This window comes from Poecilia reticulata, chromosome 3 (assembly GCF_904066995.2).
Source record: "Poecilia reticulata chromosome 3, P_reticulata-male-v2, whole genome shotgun sequence".
NCBI classification, from domain to species: Eukaryota; Metazoa; Chordata; class Actinopteri; order Cyprinodontiformes; family Poeciliidae; genus Poecilia; species Poecilia reticulata.
In genome coordinates, this window is record NC_088832.1 from 858,539 (window position 1) to 875,975 (window position 17,437).

Here is a 17,437-nt window from a genome sequence, read left to right on the forward strand (position 1 = left end):
TTACTTATGCTTATCTAGAAACCCAGAACAGAACAAACTTAGAATCCAGAAAAAACTACCTTAGCAACTACTTTTTAGACTCCTATGCTTCCAACCCAGAAAAGAAATTAGACCAGAGGATACTTACATATACTTATCTAACAACCCTGAACAGGAGTATCTAGTTTATATACTTTGGATCAACATTATTAGATTATTTTTCTTCTTTTGCTGTTTGCTTTGGTTTGTTATTTTATTTGTATTTCCTTTTTAATTAATGTAAAGCACTTTTGCCTTGCTGCTGAAAATGTGCTATATAAATGAAATTACCTTACCTTACCTTATCTCAGTGAGAAGTACACAAAAAATGAATATACCTTGCTTGAATGTTCCAGGTTATTTACTGTCTAACTGCCTTTGTAGGCTCAAAGAGAGTTATTCTTTACATTTTTTAACAAGAACATGCCTACCAAGAGTTAGAACAAACTAAGGAAAAAAGAGCTTTAACTCAGGGAGAAATGTATAAAATAGGCTCTTAAAAATTATGCTTAGCTTAATGTGTCTTTGATCACCATTATAAGCTCAAATACATCATTTCTAGTTGCTTTGAACAACTACAACTAGAAATGGTTGTTGTTGTAGGAGTATTTAAATGGGATTAGATCAAACTGGAGAACAAACAGCTTTATCTCTGGGAGAATACAAAGTGAGCACCTTTCAGAAAGTGATGCCTACTCCAGGTTACTTACTGTGTGTATTTGAGTTTACAAAGGTGATCAATGTTTTTAGAGATTAAGAAGAACATGACCATAAAAAGTATTTAAGTGTAGTTAGAAAAAGTTGAGGGAAAAAGAACTTTATGTTACAGAAAGAAACACAAAATGGACAGGTTTAAGAAACGGCTGCCTGGCTGAATGTTCCAGTTTACTTCCTGTCTGAAAACCTCTGCAAGTTTAATATCAACGTCTTTATTGGATGCTAATGAGACCATGCCCAAGTTTTTTTTTTTTAATGGAGTGAAAATAGAAAACAATAGTTGTATCTCAGTTACCGATGCACAAAATAGACAAAGAGACTTGTGCCTGGCTTGAATGTTAAAGTACATTTACTATCTGAACACCTTTGTAAGTGCAACTCCTGTTTTTTAGGTGTCTGAACAGAGTGTAGAGCAAGTTAGAAAAACGGGAAAAAAAGAGTTTTGTCTGAATGCAAGATGCTTTAACGGTCGTGTCTGGAGGATCCTGCCTCGGTTCTGAGCTAGTCAACATTATGAGCACAATTAACAAACAGCCTATCCATTTGTGTAATTTTAGAAATACAAAAAATCTAAGAATACAATCCTGTAAATGTCTGTATCTAAAATAAAATCTAATTTAATTCAGATCTTGTTTGCGTCTATTCTTTAGATGGCTCTTTTCTAAGGGAACCTGTTATTTTGTGAGTTATCAGAAACTTGGTAAAGGAACATTAAGATCTCCTCAAGGCAGTAAAACACCTGATGCTGTTTGTCAGCCTGCCTTTACTTCCTGGAGGGGAGGAAAAGACCTTCGCAGGTAATTGTAGCTGTGCTGGGCGTTACCAAAAAAACGTTATACAGAGACTAGCTGCTGGGAATCTGCATGTGTGTGTGTACGTGTGTGTGCGTGCGTGTGTTGGGGAGGGGTGCTATAAAGGGCTGTCCTGCCAACCTCCATTTCTCACAGCAAACACAAACAGCCACCTGGAGTATAAACAGCTGCCCTTACCTTCTGTGTTTGATGGCAGTTAGTGGATAGGTAAGTCTGTTTTACTTTGACCTTGATATGTTATTTTTAATCTGACCGTCACTCACTGTTTTGACTTTTTGCACTTTTTAAGTATGTGTAGCTCTGGTTGTAGAAACATTGAGCCCTGAAGGTTGCTGGACGACTCATTTATCTGTCCCAAAGTTTTGTGAAGTTTGTCCTATTGCTGTAAAAAGTCTGTCATTGGTCACTTTGGATAAATAAGATCTTTTTGTTTGAGACAAACAGGATGTTGATGTCTGGGTTTGTCCTGTGAGCTCAGAGCTGAAATCACTCCTGACAGGAGTTCCTCCTGATTCACTGGAGATAATATTGGCTGTGATACAGTGGAATTATTGCGCTTAATTATTTTTGGCTTCATTCATAACAGGTGTGGTTTAAGCAGAAATATACAATAATACTATTATGCAACAAAATATCTTATGCTTTAATTGTATATAAACTACAGTTTGAACCAAGCGAAAAATAAAAGGGGTCACAAATGAATGGCATGAAATAAGCTTCAGCTTCTTCCTCTTGAGTTTCAGGTTCAGTGGTTTGTTATGAATCAGTAGGAGCGGTGACACACTCCCTCACTGTGTGCTCAGCTTTGTTTGTCAGCTCAAAGCAAAATCAATAACGTGGGTTGCCTGGCTATGGTCTCCATTAATATTGCAGTAATTTATACATTTATGAGTGTGTGTGTGTTTTTATATAGGTGTGTGTGTGTAGTGAGAGTAGAACATAACCTGCTGTGTTCAACTTTGTTGCGTTATTGTATTATATTTCTATTTGTAACCTGCCAAAGCCCAGCAGATGAGAATTATCTTATGCTATAACACGGTACAGCACATCGGATTCTGACATGTTTGAGCACTGTCTGTTATTTAAATAAAGTTTATTATTCTTATTTTTTATTTCTTTATCATTAATTATTATTATTACCTCTTAGACAGGAAAATCTGAAGGGTGTGGTCTGCATCTATGTTTAGCCCCCTTTATTTTGTGGTACCCCTAAATAAACTCCAGTGTAATCAGTTGCCTCCAAACCTGACATTTTAAGTCCAAATACCTTCACATTCCTGTCAGATTTAAGTTGAAAATTTACTTTTTGAAAACCAAGGAGTTTTCTCTTGCTCAAAGTTATATTACTGTTTTGGACTTGAATCTTTCTGTGAAGGGAGCAAAAGATTAATGTGATGACAAGGAGGCCAGGAAGCTCAAAGAATTGAAGCAGTTCATAAACCATAACTTGGAAAAAAAAAGTAGGTACTTAATCTATAAACATTTTACATTTTTAAGAAAAAATAAAACACAGAGGTTTATGGTTAACAAGACTTAGCAGAAAAACTAATAAGTTATGGTCAATGGCTGTTATTCACACTGCCACTCAGCGGCGCCATCAGCAGGTGAAGAGTCTTGCCCAAGGACACAATGATAGAGATAAACCAGGAACCTACAGAACAATCCCTACTTCCAACGTATCAACGTTGGGTTCATTATTTCTTTGTTGTCGTAATGTCTTAATTTTGGAAATCCTGTTGATGTCCCTGTACACGGTATGACATTGATGAAGAAAATGCAGGAAGTTTAATTATTAACCATGCACATGTTACACTGGCTGTTATTCAAAAAAACAGCAGAAAGGGAAAACTGACATTCCTGATTTTTTTGTTGGGATCCTACAAATAAGTCAGAGAACATTTCAGCTTCGGCTCCTTAACCAGGCTAAAGGCTACAGGTACCCAGTTAGCATGAGCTCACCCTTATCATCTGCACCTGTTTCAGGTTACTTTCAACCCGGGCTTTCTTTGTCAGCATTTGCCTTGTTTATTTTGCCCGCCCTGCTCTCTCTCTCTGTCTGTGGGTGAATGAGTCTATGACAGGGAGGGACGATTGTTAAAAAGGCGTGGATTTGAAACCAAGGGAGTGATGATTAGGTCAATATTTGTTTAGGAAATATGGCTGTATGTACAGGGAAATTGTCACATCTTTAAATGCACACTCCTTAGTGGAGGTTCTCTCTGGAACCTTATTTTTAGCATTCCACTTAGACCACAGGTGTCAAACTCCAGTCCTGGAGGGCCACTGCCCTGCAACTTTTAGATGTGTCTCTGCTGCACCACACCTGAATAGAATAATTAGGTCATTAGCAAGGCTCTGGAGAACATATCTACACAAGAAGGAGGTAATTAAGCCATTTCATTCCAGTGTTTTGTAGGTGTGGCACATCTAAAAACTGCAGGATGGCAGCCCTTGAGGACTGGAGTTTGACACCCCTAACTTTGACCATAGGAATAAATAAGACACAATAAGAAATGACTGGACCCTGTCCACGTGTTTTCTCCAGGTTTCCTTTCCAAAACGCCACGATTGCTTAGTAGCAATATGTTTACCTCAGGAGTGAATTAGTGTGTACATAGGGAACTTGTATGATAACATTTTCTAATGAAGCTGTTCTTTTGTTTGTTGTCTCATCTTCATACCCTGTTTGCTTTGCCTGCTTAGAAAGGAGATGTTGGAGACTCTGTATCAGTGGTTCTGGTGGGACAAGCTGTGGCTGCCTGCTGAACTGTCCTGGGCCGACTTGGAAGACAGGGACGGTCGGGTCTATGCCAAAGCCTCACATCTCTATGTCACAGTCCCCTATGCCTTCAGCTTTTTACTGGTCAGATACTTGTTTGAAAGGTAAGAGTTCAAATGCAGATTACAATATGTGTTATGTATGGCATGCATTTTTTCTAAAATAATGAACAAGAACTTGAGTTTTAAAAGACTGACAGACTCTATACATTTATTAAGGACAATAGATAGTTTGCAAGAACAGAAAGGAATCACTCTTTTCATTCAACTGTTTTTGACATTTTATGCGGACAAAACTTTCCTCTTACGTGGTTCTGAGAAATATGAAATGTGGGTATGAGGTATGGTAGAGTGGGAGGGATACAAACTTCCAAAGAGCTGATGTACTTAAGTTGTTGTAAAGTGACTAAAAAGAACTTTGTCCTTGTTTTTCCCACCTTGAGTAAAGAACAGGCATCATCTCTGTGTTCTTGAGGATTTGGTGTTGGCCTTTAAAAAACAGTTCAGCTGTATAAAGTTAAGTGTAACGGATTGTAAATTGTTTAAAATAAATTGTGTAAATTATTCAGTGAATTTTGTAAATTATTTAACGTGAATTTTCAAATTGAGCAGATTGTTTATAGATGTTTGTGTGCTTTCATTGATTTATATTTAGTTTTGATTTAATGGCGCATATAGTTTTCCATGTTTTATTTTGGGCTTTATCGGGTGCCGTAGCCAATCAGGGCAGGCCTTATAAAATCTGGCAGCAATCAGTTTTACTGTGAATTGCTGGAAAACAACTGTCAACGAGATTCAAATGTCTGCATAAACAAAAGCAAATGATTTGCATTTCTCCAGTGAAAGCCGCGAGGTGCGTTTTGGTATTTTGTTTTGTTGTTTGCATTGTAAGCCCATGTTTTGTACTTTAATGTTTATATGTTTTTAGTTTTCTTGGTGATCTAGATCAAAAAGAAAATAAAAACGCTGAGAATCATCCGTTGAGGCTGTGCTGAATTTTGATCGGGGCTAAAATCTCAGAACTTACTGTAGGTTCTTAGAAAATAAGCCTGCATGTGTAAATAAAGTACAGTACAGCACAAATTCATTCCTATTTACCTTTTCACTTTGTCATGTTATAACCACACGCTTCAATTTATTGTAGTCAGGTTTTTAAAAAAATATTTGATCATACCCTTTTTAATATCAACATATTAAGCCTAGTTTAATTACAATACCAATCAATGGGGAAAGTTGCCTAAGTTATTGTCTTTGAAGATACACACACTACTGATCAAGCATGTCAGGACGGTGAAAAGGAATGTCTCCTTTTTAACAAAAGCCATTGGCTCAGGCTTCATATGACAGAAACAACACAACAGAAATGCATCCAGATCCAGAAAGTACTTTCAATGGAAAGGAAACTAAATACATGAAAATAATAACGGCAATCGCTGCGTCTCTTTCAGGAGACACGCAGTTAAAAACTGAAACGCTGAATCAGGAGTATTTCCACATACTTCTTCACTTGTGTGGAGCCACTGTTACAACGGCACGCTGAAATCCTTCTCCACTGACACGGCTCCTTCTGAATGTGTGTTTCATGTGATGCAGGTGGATAGCAACACCACTCGCAGTCGCTGCAGGAATCAGACATCGAGTCCATCTGAAAGTAGAACACAACCCAATCCTGGAGAACTACTACAGCACTCATAGTAAAAATCCACTTCAGGTAAAACGGTAAATTAAAAATGTACCAGCCAGCATCTGAAAGAGTTCATCTGTGAATATCGGTCAGAAATAGTGTTATGTTTAAAATAGAAGAGCAGCAATTGTGTTAACGTTTAAGACCAACAAAACTTTAACATGAAAAAACTCATTCAAAATCATTTTGACTAATTCTGTGAGCATGCAGGGCTTGGTGAGTTTGCATGATGTCCTTGTGAATGTGTTGGTTTTTTTTCTGGGTACTCTAGTTTCCTCACACAAATTAGGTTAGCTTGCAATGCTACTTGTGAATGATTGAGTCATTCACAGGAACGCCCACGTCATGCCTACAGGTTGCCGGGTATAGATCCAATGTTGTCTATGGAGATACAGTCCCTCTCATGTCATTGTTCTGCCTATAAACATTGTGGCTGTGGGGTTGGTGACTGAATTCCTAACTTTGAACTGGAAGACAACCAGTCTAGCAACTGGTGTCCTAATGAAACCTTGTTGCTTTGTTCAAAGCACTGAAGGTTTACAGTACAACAGCTTTCTTCTAGCCGGGCCCTTAAGGCCCCTGGGCTTCCACAGGCTGCAACTTTTTTAAGAGCTGTAGTGCAACTATGCAAATACACATTTGTGAAAACATAAATGATGTCACAGAAAATCCCTTAAAATGGGTCCAGACTCCGGGAAACTCAAACTAAAGTCTTTTTGAGATATTTCAGATTCCCAAATATAAACTGTTAACACAAAAATGATTGAGAACATGTTGCTTTTAAACATTTTTATTCAGCTTGTGTGTGTTTAATTTCAGGCTGACATTAATGGGTTGTCTAAGAAAAGCAGTTTGCCTGTCAGGCAAATTGAACGCTGGTTCCGAAGAAGACGGAGACAGGACCATCCTGGAGTCCTAAAGAAATTCAGAGAGGCCAGGTCACTACTCATTTTCTGTGTGTGTGTGTGTGTGTGTGTGTGTGTGAGGATGTCTGGATGCTTGTTTAAGAGGTAATATTAATCGGCTAAATAAATATAAATAAATGTTAGTGATTCAATAAAGCTAACATTGTGACATGCCCAGTGAGCAAAATATCTGATTCCCATGTTAAAGTTGTTGATGGACATAAAGTAAATGCCACATATAGCTAGTTTAGATTTATAATATTTCATCAATGTTTAGACCAAACTATATTGCCTGGTTTAAGTTGTCTAAACTTTAAACTTAACTGATAATTTCATAAGGTCTACATCATTTGCACTTTTTCCCTTTTGAGAATCACACAGACTGAGCATTTTTGATTAAATGCTACAAATTGAGTCTACAAGCTGAAATAGGACATTGTCTGAAGATTTAATACAATAAAATCTGCTGCAACAACCCAACTAAGTTACTGAAAAAATGTATGATGTACTATTCAAACACAAAACTTTATGAAAATCATTATTTTCTTAGAAATCGGTGTTTATTATTATTTTTCTGTGTTTCTGAATTTCTCGTGCATCACAAATGTTAGTTCATTTTGAAATAAAGCTCCCAGGGATTGGAGGAAGAGGGGAAATGTAATCTGCCGGTCCAATGTGTCGACCAGGACAAGAGCAAGATGAGGGACACCAGAAACGACAATGGAGCAAGCTGAAGGCCACGAACAAAACAACTTGGCCTTCATGATTCCATCCATATTGCATTGATTTAGCAAAAGGAGCCCAGACCGAGCACTGGGTGCAGATACTGTACAACAATACACCAACCTACTTTTCAAAAAGCCCAAAACTCTGCAATTAAAAAATACTTTTTTTTATTGTTCTGATGGAATATTCTAATTAGTAAGTGTATCTTAGATTTTGAAATAATCACCAAAATGAAGAGAAATTAATGTTCTTCATCCCATAGCACCTGGATTTATTTAATAGAAATACTTTGCTGTCTGATTCTGAAATAATACATGAGGTGCACACATTTAAGTCACTCAACAGTTCATAGTTCTGTCTATGCCAATTGTACCAAAATTATCTGTTACCTCATTGCTGTGGTGTCATCTTTGATTTTGTAAGTGTGCAGTTGTGTTTGTGATATTATTTCTTTAAATACTCATAAATTTGCTATGTAATTTGTGTGCATGCAATGTTTCTTCTGCTGCTGCAGTTGGAGGTTTGTCTTTTACCTGTCTGCGTTTATAGGAGGAATCGCAGCACTTTATAATGTAAGTATGAAACCCATTAAAGGGGCAGTATTATGTAAAATGACTTTTTTGAGAAACCCTGATACCCTTCATCATAAGTGTTGCTTTGACTCTTTAATGCAAGCATAAATACTTTAATCTCCATGACAACTACTCAGTTGTGCAAAACACCCCTTTGGCCCTAACGCCACCTTCGAGGCGCAGCTCCTCCTCAGAGCTGCAACTTCCAAGATTTTGAGCTTCCGCCTTTACAGAACAAACCTGCCCACTTCTCTCCCACTCAGCTCCTTCAGACTAGCCAGCAGCAATTAGCAAACACCTGGTGGAACTGCACATCTGCTGAGCTCATCATACAAATGACTTCTCAGCTGGTAAAAACGTCAACGTTAGATGAGAAATGTGGTGATAACTTCCTGAAGGCAGAGTTTTTAAAGAGACATAGGCCTAATTTCAAGGCGTTAAATTACACAGTTAAATTTCTTTTAAGTCATATTTGTTAAATTCACCATTTTTATAACAACTGAAGATGACAGTTTGCCAGTCTTGCACTATGTGGCTGTAAAATACACAATACTGCCCTGACAACTCAGTTTCAGCAGTTACTGCCAATTAGATTTTCATTAACTGACTAATTATGATTTTCTTTGTCTATATTTTACAGAAAGAGTGGCTGTATGACTCTAGACAAGTATGGACAGGTTATCCAAAGCAGGTTTGTTTATTTAATAAATGTTTTTACAGATAGCAACCAGAACTTTGACATGCCCAAAACAATTTAATTAAGCAAATATGAAACCAAGATTGATATCTATGTTAACATCTGTAATTCTTTCATATATGGTTTACAAAAAGTTAGTAGCAGCATGAATGTTGCAGGTTTGAATCCCAGCCTGTGCTCTTTCTGCATGTCACTTATATGTTCTAACTATCCATGGATAGTTATATGTTCTCTCTGGGTTCTCTCACTTCTTTTACAAACATGACTGTTAGGTTAAATGGTCTCTTGGTTTGAGTGTATGCATGTATGGTTAGATGTTCTGTGTCTGTGTTTCCCTCTGATGGTGACCTCACACAGAAAACTCCTCCCAAACCCCACCCACCCTTCGAAGATGAGAAGAAGTTATACTGAATGGAAATGAAATGGAGAGCACATTTATAAGGATTAATTCTTTTGTATGTATAAGTGTGTCCTGTTGTTTCATTTTGTCCATGTCTGTCCACAGTCCATGCTGGATTCTCAGTACTGGTATTACATCCTGGAGATGAGCTTTTATGGCTGTCTTCTCTGCAGCGTTGCTTTTGATGTCAAGAGAAAGGCGAGTCATGCACCTGAAAGATCAAAACGTCAATTTTGTTCCTCAGTTTCAGAATTCTATGTAAATTATGTGTAATTGCATGTTAAATACTGAAAGTTTTCATTTTTCTGATAGTTAGAAAGCTTTAAAATTTAGAGATAAAAATACTGTACTGGTTGAAATGAAAGCTTCCGTTGGCAGAAAATTAAAAATGTTCTCTGCACTCTCTGCTGAGAACCTTTATTTCTATTATTCATTGATATCCTTTCCTCTGTGTATTTTTGTGTTAAATGAAGGATATCATTTTGTTTGTAATTCAGGACTTCAAGGAGCAGATCATCCACCATTTGGCCACTCTAGTCCTTTTGTCATTTTCCTGGTGTGCAAATTTCATCCGAATGGGAACCCTGGTCATGCTGGTCCATGATGCTTCTGATATTTTACTGGAGGTCAGTGAGAAATACGGATCATAATTTCAGACACAATTATTGTTAAGCCATAGATTTTAGTCATAATGTGCTGTATTCATGCACTTTGAAATCTTTGCACAGTACATTGGTCCTGGATGAACTAACAGAATCCTATGTATCTTTGCTATTGAGGGATATAGTTTGTCTTGGTTCCTGCCCTGATCTAAGCTTTCATGACATCAGTTTCCTTCCTGAAACCCCTCCATGTTCTGGTGTTGGAGCTCAAGCTAAAGTGGGTTTGTGCAGTGCATTTGGTTTGGGATGAATAGATCCCAAATGATGGGATGAATAGATCCCAAACCAGCCTTGTGTAGTTTCAATCCTTCATGGCTGGAGATCCAACAGTTACACCAATTTAATCTCATTCTCTTTGTTTGTAAAACATGCTTACATGTTTGTACATTCATACCAAACTGAAGTCAAATCCCTTGTTTGTGTGCATATACTTTGCAAATTAAGGTGAATTTACTAGGTTACAGGACCAAAAGATGATCTGAAAGCAGCTTTAGAAAAACGGCACAGAAACAAGTAAGAAGGAATCAGAATTTTCAAATAAAACAAGACATACCTGCTAAAATGAGAAACTGAAGACTACTACACCAAATGAATCCATCAGATAAAGAAGCACATAACACTATGCTTACTGTCTCATGATGCCAGTATTGCATGCCAGTCTTTCACTACTGGTTCCTTTAGACCAGTGTTTCTCAAATTTTTTCAGGCTGAGGACCACATTTAACAAACAGTCACAGACCACCTAAGATGCAACCTGAAATAAAAGTTTTAGTCTCTTAACCCTTGCAAGATCTTAACATTTTGTTTACTCCCCTTGTCCTACGGGTCAAAAATGACCTGCCATAACAAAATCCCCAAAATAAACCAGCTTACTTGAATTTGAAATCTAAAATCTATTTTGCATGATGAAACAATTCATCAATTCAACTCAATTTAGTTAATTTTTCCTCATGTATTTTTTGCTATACAATACAAAAAGACGATCAGCAGTATTACACTTTTCATAACTGTCAATTTTCTTTAACACAGTAAAGGTTTATTATATGAAGTAAATACTTCATATATAAGTATATGAAGAACTAGATCCACGACATGGATCTAGTTCCCTAAAAGGGAAAAAGTGAAAAATGTGTAACTTTTTTTGTCAGCAGTTCATTCTTTTATATTTTTAGGAAGTGAATTACAAAAATACTTCACTCATAGCAAAAATGTGCTTGATTTTGTTGATAATTTTATGTTGAACATCATCATAAGAACATGTTAAACATTTTATATTCAACTTAGTCGTTGAACATATTCAACACCTATACAAGTATTTTATTGCTTTTATGTTGAAGCAATAACATTTGGAAGCATTTTATTGCTTCAACATAAAATGTTGAAGATGTTCAGTATAAGAACATCTTTAACATAAGACATTGAACATAAGATGTTGGAAACTGCAAAATGTTTTTAAGTCAGTTTTCCATTATACTTTTAACACAATCCTTTGGTGAGCTAGCTGTCGAGTCACACGTTTAGCTCATGTCACGGCAAATAAGCGGTCGTTTACGCACAGTTCCACGGACCACCAGTGGTCTGGAACTATAGTTTGAGAAAGAATGCTTTAGACAATAAATAGTTTCATTGCTGTTCGTTAAACTACACATGAGACATGCATTGGTATTAATTGTTTAAAACTCATGTCTTGTTTTGTTTTTTTCAAATTTTTTTTTTCAGTCTGCCAAATTATTCAACTACGCAAAATGGGAGAAAACCAGCCATGGTCTTTTTGTTGCTTTTGCCGTTGTGTTTATGGTAACACGACTGATCATCTTTCCTTTTTGGTAAGCTTTTCCAAGAGTTCCAATGTACAACTACAAAAATGATGCACATGATGTTTGCATGATTACGTAGAATAATATTTCATTTTCAATTTGATTTGCTCAAATCAAAATATATGTTCATGTGCAGAACGTGTATCACGATTCATGTTATTTTATGCTTTATATGTTTAAAAGGGCTGTACAGTAGCACAGTTGGTAGAGCTGTTGCCTTGCAGCAAGAAGGTCCTGGCTTCGATTCCGGCCCCGGTCTTTCTGCATGGAGTTTGCATGTTCTCCCTGTGCATGCGTGGGTTTTCTCCGGGTACTCCGGCTTCCTCCCACAGTCCAAAAACATGACTGTCAGGTTAATTGGTCTCTCTAAATTGTCCCTAGGTCTGAGTGTGTGTGTGCATGGTTGTCCTGTCTGTCTGTGTTGCCCTGCGACAGACTGGCGACCTGTCCAGAGTGTACACCGCCTCTCGCCCAGAACGTTAGCTGGCACCAGCAACCTTCCCGGCCCCACTAAGGGACAAGGGTGTACAGAAAATGGATGGATGTTTAAAAGTAAACTTTTTTTTTCAAATTAAAGTATTTTATTCTTTATACACAAACATACAGTGGTGGAGAAAGTACTCAAAAATGTTCTTAAGTAAAAGTACAAATACACAGACAAAAATGTACTCAAGTAAAAGTAAAACTACCACATTAACATTTGTACTTAAGTAAAAGTAAATAAGTACTGGCTTTTAAAAATACTTAAGTATTAAAAGTAAAAGTACTTGCTGAATGCATTACCTAATCCCTAATACAATATCATTAAGTTAACCGATCGTATTTAATTTTAATACATTAGAAATGTGCCATTTTAATGAACAATGCCACAGATAAAGCATGTTTTTATTATGTTTACTCTCTGTAACATAGTTTAGACTTAGATATGTGATTCTATGCATCATAATTTCAGGGATGGAAACATCTTGTCTCCTGACCTAACATAGCATGAACTTCACTTTTTTTGCCACTAGTGGCATTTATTTTTAAAGAAATCCAACAGAAAGGGGATGGAAAGAAGGTGGGTGGGGGAGGACATGCAACCGAGGAGCCACATAGCAGAGTTGTAGTCAAGACCAGCACCCCGCGCTACATGACACAAAAAAATAAAGTTTTGCCTATCAAAATTGCTTCTCAAATTGATCTTAAAGATCCACATTCCTATAAAACACCTAGATATTAAATACTTAAAGCTGAAATAAATTTAATCAGTAAAGATCCGTCCAGAAGAATCGAATATCATATCAATGCAGACTTTGGTCACAGCGTTGTCCCATATTTGCGACACCTCGGTCACCACCTTCACACAATAAGTCAGTGACAACTTTTTTTTCATGGCAGATGCAACATGTCTCAGTCAGTACAGCTAGCTTTGCTAGCATCACGTCCACATAGCTTACCTTTCTTTAAGCTTTCCTTTGAAGCGATGCTAAAAGTTGGACGAAGTCCCCACCGTCTGTGAAAGCGAAGTGCTGCTTATTTTACATGTCGCCATATCTTATGATTTATGCAGCGCTATTATATTACTGAAGATTAGACAGACATCTTCTCCCAAAAACCACTGTGCATGTCTTGGAGCTCCGCGTGCGAGTAAAGGGGGAGGCATGGGTGACAACAGACATGCAAGTCACATTATGGACCTTACCAAGCTCCGCCCAGAAACGCCCCTCGAAAGTCCCACGTGACTACATGTCTCACATTAACAGCTTAGCTCCAATGTCGAAACATGGCATTTTTCGTTCTCTGCAGAGTATTTCGGAGTCATTAGTGTAGCATTTCTGCCGGATTTTTACAAAATATCAGCCACGACAATGGACAAGGGAACCAACAAGTTCATGTCATTTTTTTGGACCACATCAAGGTGTTTTAGCCACGCGTTGCCTCCAACATTGTGCGAGTCACAGTCGATGAGGAAAAACGGCAGATTCTCACACCCTCAGCATAAATATAGCCGTGGACAAGATCACTGATGCCTATTGTTCTCGCAAGGCTGAGTAAGTTGGACATTCATGGTTTAGAGGGTTCGAATGTGCTTAGGCCTGATACACGGTACTCGGTGCTAGCGTGGCTAACACGATTACAGTTTAGTAAAAGTTAGCGTGGCTAACACGATTACAGTTTAGTAAAAAGTCTTTTCAGGTGAAATAAAATCTTTAATGTATGTCAGATACGGTACACATTGCATATTGATCTGTTCAGCTAATGTAAGACTGTGTAACAGACAGGCTTCAGGATGTAGAAGTTGTATCAGTACTGCCATTATGCTGTACTTGGCTAAAAGGTTTTCATAATGGATGTTTATTATTGACTTTCTTTTTTTCCTTCACTAAACACAAAGAAAGCAAAGCAATAATACTTACGCCAGCAGACACTTTGTTCTTATTGATCCTACAACGGTTGAGCAGCAAATGCGGTCGTGCAAAAGCTTTAATCCAAGCAAGGCTTTCCGTTTCAGATTTTGGAAATCTGTGAATTTTAGTTCCACAAACACAATCAGGATATCTGACATTGCCTGTACAGGTACCCCACTGACGGAGAACCATTTTTTTTCGAGTCCTGACGCAAAAACTTTCTGTCGGTCTGGTAGTCCACAATGTACATTAGCATGAGTTTGTGAGATGGTAAGGCACGTGATAGCTGCGCTGTGACGTAAAATAGGCATTAGCCAATGAAAGGCTGCCCCTGTGGTAAGGTCCAAAGCTCAACGCGACTTGGATGTAACGAGTAACGCGACAGTTTTGTAGAAATGTAGTGAAGTAAAAAGTACAGATACTTACTGTAAAATGTAGTGGAGTAAAAGTAGAAAGTACCCATTATTAAATCTACTTAAGTAAAGTAAAGATGCATAAAAATTGTACTTAAGTACAGTAACGAAGTACTTGTCCTTTGTTACTTCCCACCACTGCAAACAGCATAACACAACTCAGAGGTCCATACAAAAACATGTCAAACCAAAATTAGATGAATAAAATGCTGAGTGGCTTTATAGACCTTACAGACTCACCAAAAAATATCAGAATGTTAATAAGTACAGGATAAATAAGAGATTAATGCTGATCCAGTTCATGTGTTCTGTTTTCTAACTGTTCACACTGGGAGAAAACACTCACACCAGTTGTTGTTGTTCTTCAGGTTGATCCACTGTACCTGGGTCTACCCGGTTCATCACTACCCAGCCTATTTTGGCTACTACTTCTTCAATGTGATGCTTGTGGTTCTTCTCTTCCTTCACATATTTTGGGCCTACCTCATTTTCCGCATGATCAGGAAGTTTCTGTTTGGCACAGTAAGTTGTTCACAGTTTCTGTGAAAGTGTGCGTATGTGTGTGTTGGCGCATTGCGTCAACTCAAAATTTATCTCTGCTGATACGGTTGATGGAACACAGAAGTGCATAAATGCAGCTTTGGACTACATATGGTCAACAGTTATCAAAGTCTACTGCACAGCACCTAAAACCCAAAGGATTTGGACAAGAGCCACATCATATAAAGGTTGTGTAACTGAAAAGCAGTACTGCAGGGTTTCATCTAAAGGCGAAGGTGCCACTGTCCATTGACCATTGCACTGGCAATGTCAGACCTTCCATTTAATTTTTGGGGAAAAAAATACAAAAATAAACTTTGCAATTTAACTGCAAATGATTTGTAACTATCAAGATTTGTGGAAAACCGAGGCTCACTGTGAAGATATTACACCAAAATGATAGTATGGTAGCATATTGTGTTCACCAAAGATGGTTTATTTACGAGCCCATGGTACGGAATTTATTAACTCTGTTATTTATTTATTTAATTTTTGCTTGTTTTGTGTTACTAAAATTTAATCTTTTTTTATTATTGGTGCAATAATAAAACCAAATGTATGAGTTTTCTGTGCCTAGTTATAAAAGGATTATAAATAACCTAACAGTAGCTTTGTGAATCCTTACAGAATGGAGTCATAAAGTGTCAGGAGATTTATGGATCTAGGTCTACAAGAAGCTTAGTGTTTGACTGACCTATACATACCTGACTGACTGACCTATATATACGTATGGTATATAATAAGTTCATTATAAGTGTATATTTTCCCTATTTGTTTAAGATAAAAAACATACCAATAGAATCATAGTTGTATTTCCCTTCAGTAAATCTGGGGCAATTTCTTCTTCAGGTAAACCATTCCCCTCATTTAACTTTAGCCATTGGTCTCGCACCTTGAGGAACAGTGTTTCTAACTTTGAAAGTTTAATTTTTTTTCCCTTAAACTTTTCTGTGTCACAGCTAACAAGAGATGAGAGAAGTGACAATGAGGAGGAGGAAGAACAAGAGAGCAGCCAAACAGAGGATGGAGATGTTCAACAATACAAGCCCTTCAATGGACTGTCAAGAGATGCAGCCAGTGAGAAGAACGGATGCTTCGGTTTGTCTCCACCAGAGAACACCTGCTTATCAAGACTATGTCATGAGCTGGGCTCAGTGTAACCAGCAAACATGGAGATGTGACAAAAAGAGTAGAGCTGATGTGGAAAAACAAATCACAATTGATTGTATGTTTATCATTTTTACAGATACTGAAGTTAAAAAAAGCCTTACTTAATTGGCATAATGAGCAATGTGGGAAACAGAGATTTTTCCCTTGTGTTCTGTTGTTTCTTTTTATTTTGGTTAAGTTTCATAACTCATGAATACATAACCAGCTGACCTGCAACAATAACTGGAACATTTCCATGAGTTTTGTGATGCTGAGTTACTAATGTGGAGCAGGTCAATTTGCCTGGTTATGTCCCATTTGGTCTTCCTAATTCTGTTTAGTACACATGTACTTCATCATTGTGCATCAGTTTGTTTTTCTGGGTGCTAAATATGTTCATGAATTTAACACCATGATCTCATGAAGACTTTATCTCATTTCTACTGACTGTGTTTCTGAACCCTGGTTAAGCCAGTGGATTCTGGATTGTCAGAACATAAAATTAGATATGAAACCACTGAAACTGCAAATGTACAAAATGGCAAAGAACAAAATACCCAGGATGTATGGAAAGACTGCATTCTATACTAATGGTCACATTTTACAGTTTTCTCAGTGACTGTTTAAAAATGAAATAATTACTTTTTAAAACCTACAATCAAAAAGTGCATGTATAATGGTTTGTTTTGGTGGTTCATGTGGAGTAACAGCTGTGGTTTTCTCTCATCTGTCATCCATCCATCCATCCATCATCTTACATGCGTATCCCTAGTGGTGTGGTGAGGGGTGCTGGTGCCCATCTCCAGAGGTCAAGAGACATGGCCACCTTGGACAGGTCACCAGTTCATCAGTCTCATCTGTCATACTATTTTTTTTAAATAAAACAAGGAAATCATCAGACAATATTTTAAGCAGCCTTTATGTTCTTGACATACTTTCAGGCTAAATCTTTTACTGGTGTTATTCCTCATTTTATGTGCAACTAAAACTCATGAAACACAAGAATCAGCAATCACACATAGAATAATTAATTCGACTATACATTATTTGACAGTTTTGCTTTATCACTTTAGTTTGATGTCAATCTAAGAAGTATAATAATTTCTTATAGAAATGACAACAGTGCCACCATATGGGCAAAAAGAATAAGTATTTTC

The 17,437-nt window shown here is 37.3% G+C and overlaps 1 protein-coding gene across 2 annotated transcripts; it reads left to right on the top strand.

Annotated features, from left to right (window-relative positions):
* The first annotated feature begins 3,784 nt into the window (after window positions 1-3,784).
* cers3a (ceramide synthase 3a) lies at window positions 3,785-17,185 on the top strand. 2 transcript variants are annotated; one of them, XM_008404946.2, is made up of 11 exons: window positions 3,785-4,092; window positions 4,251-4,430; window positions 5,919-6,036; window positions 6,829-6,947; window positions 8,155-8,212; window positions 8,853-8,903; window positions 9,415-9,507; window positions 9,807-9,935; window positions 11,691-11,797; window positions 15,095-15,113; window positions 16,091-17,185. In XM_008404946.2, the coding sequence occupies exons 1-11, from the start codon at window positions 4,061-4,063 to the stop codon at window positions 16,289-16,291; spliced, it is 1,107 nt and encodes a 368-aa protein (XP_008403168.1). In that variant the 5' UTR covers window positions 3,785-4,060; the 3' UTR covers window positions 16,292-17,185. The 2 variants fall into 2 exon arrangements, with proteins under 2 accessions (XP_008403168.1, XP_008403163.1); XM_008404941.2 differs by having other exon boundaries at window positions 3,794-4,092; window positions 14,960-15,113.
* Window positions 17,186-17,437: the final 252 nt, after the last annotated feature.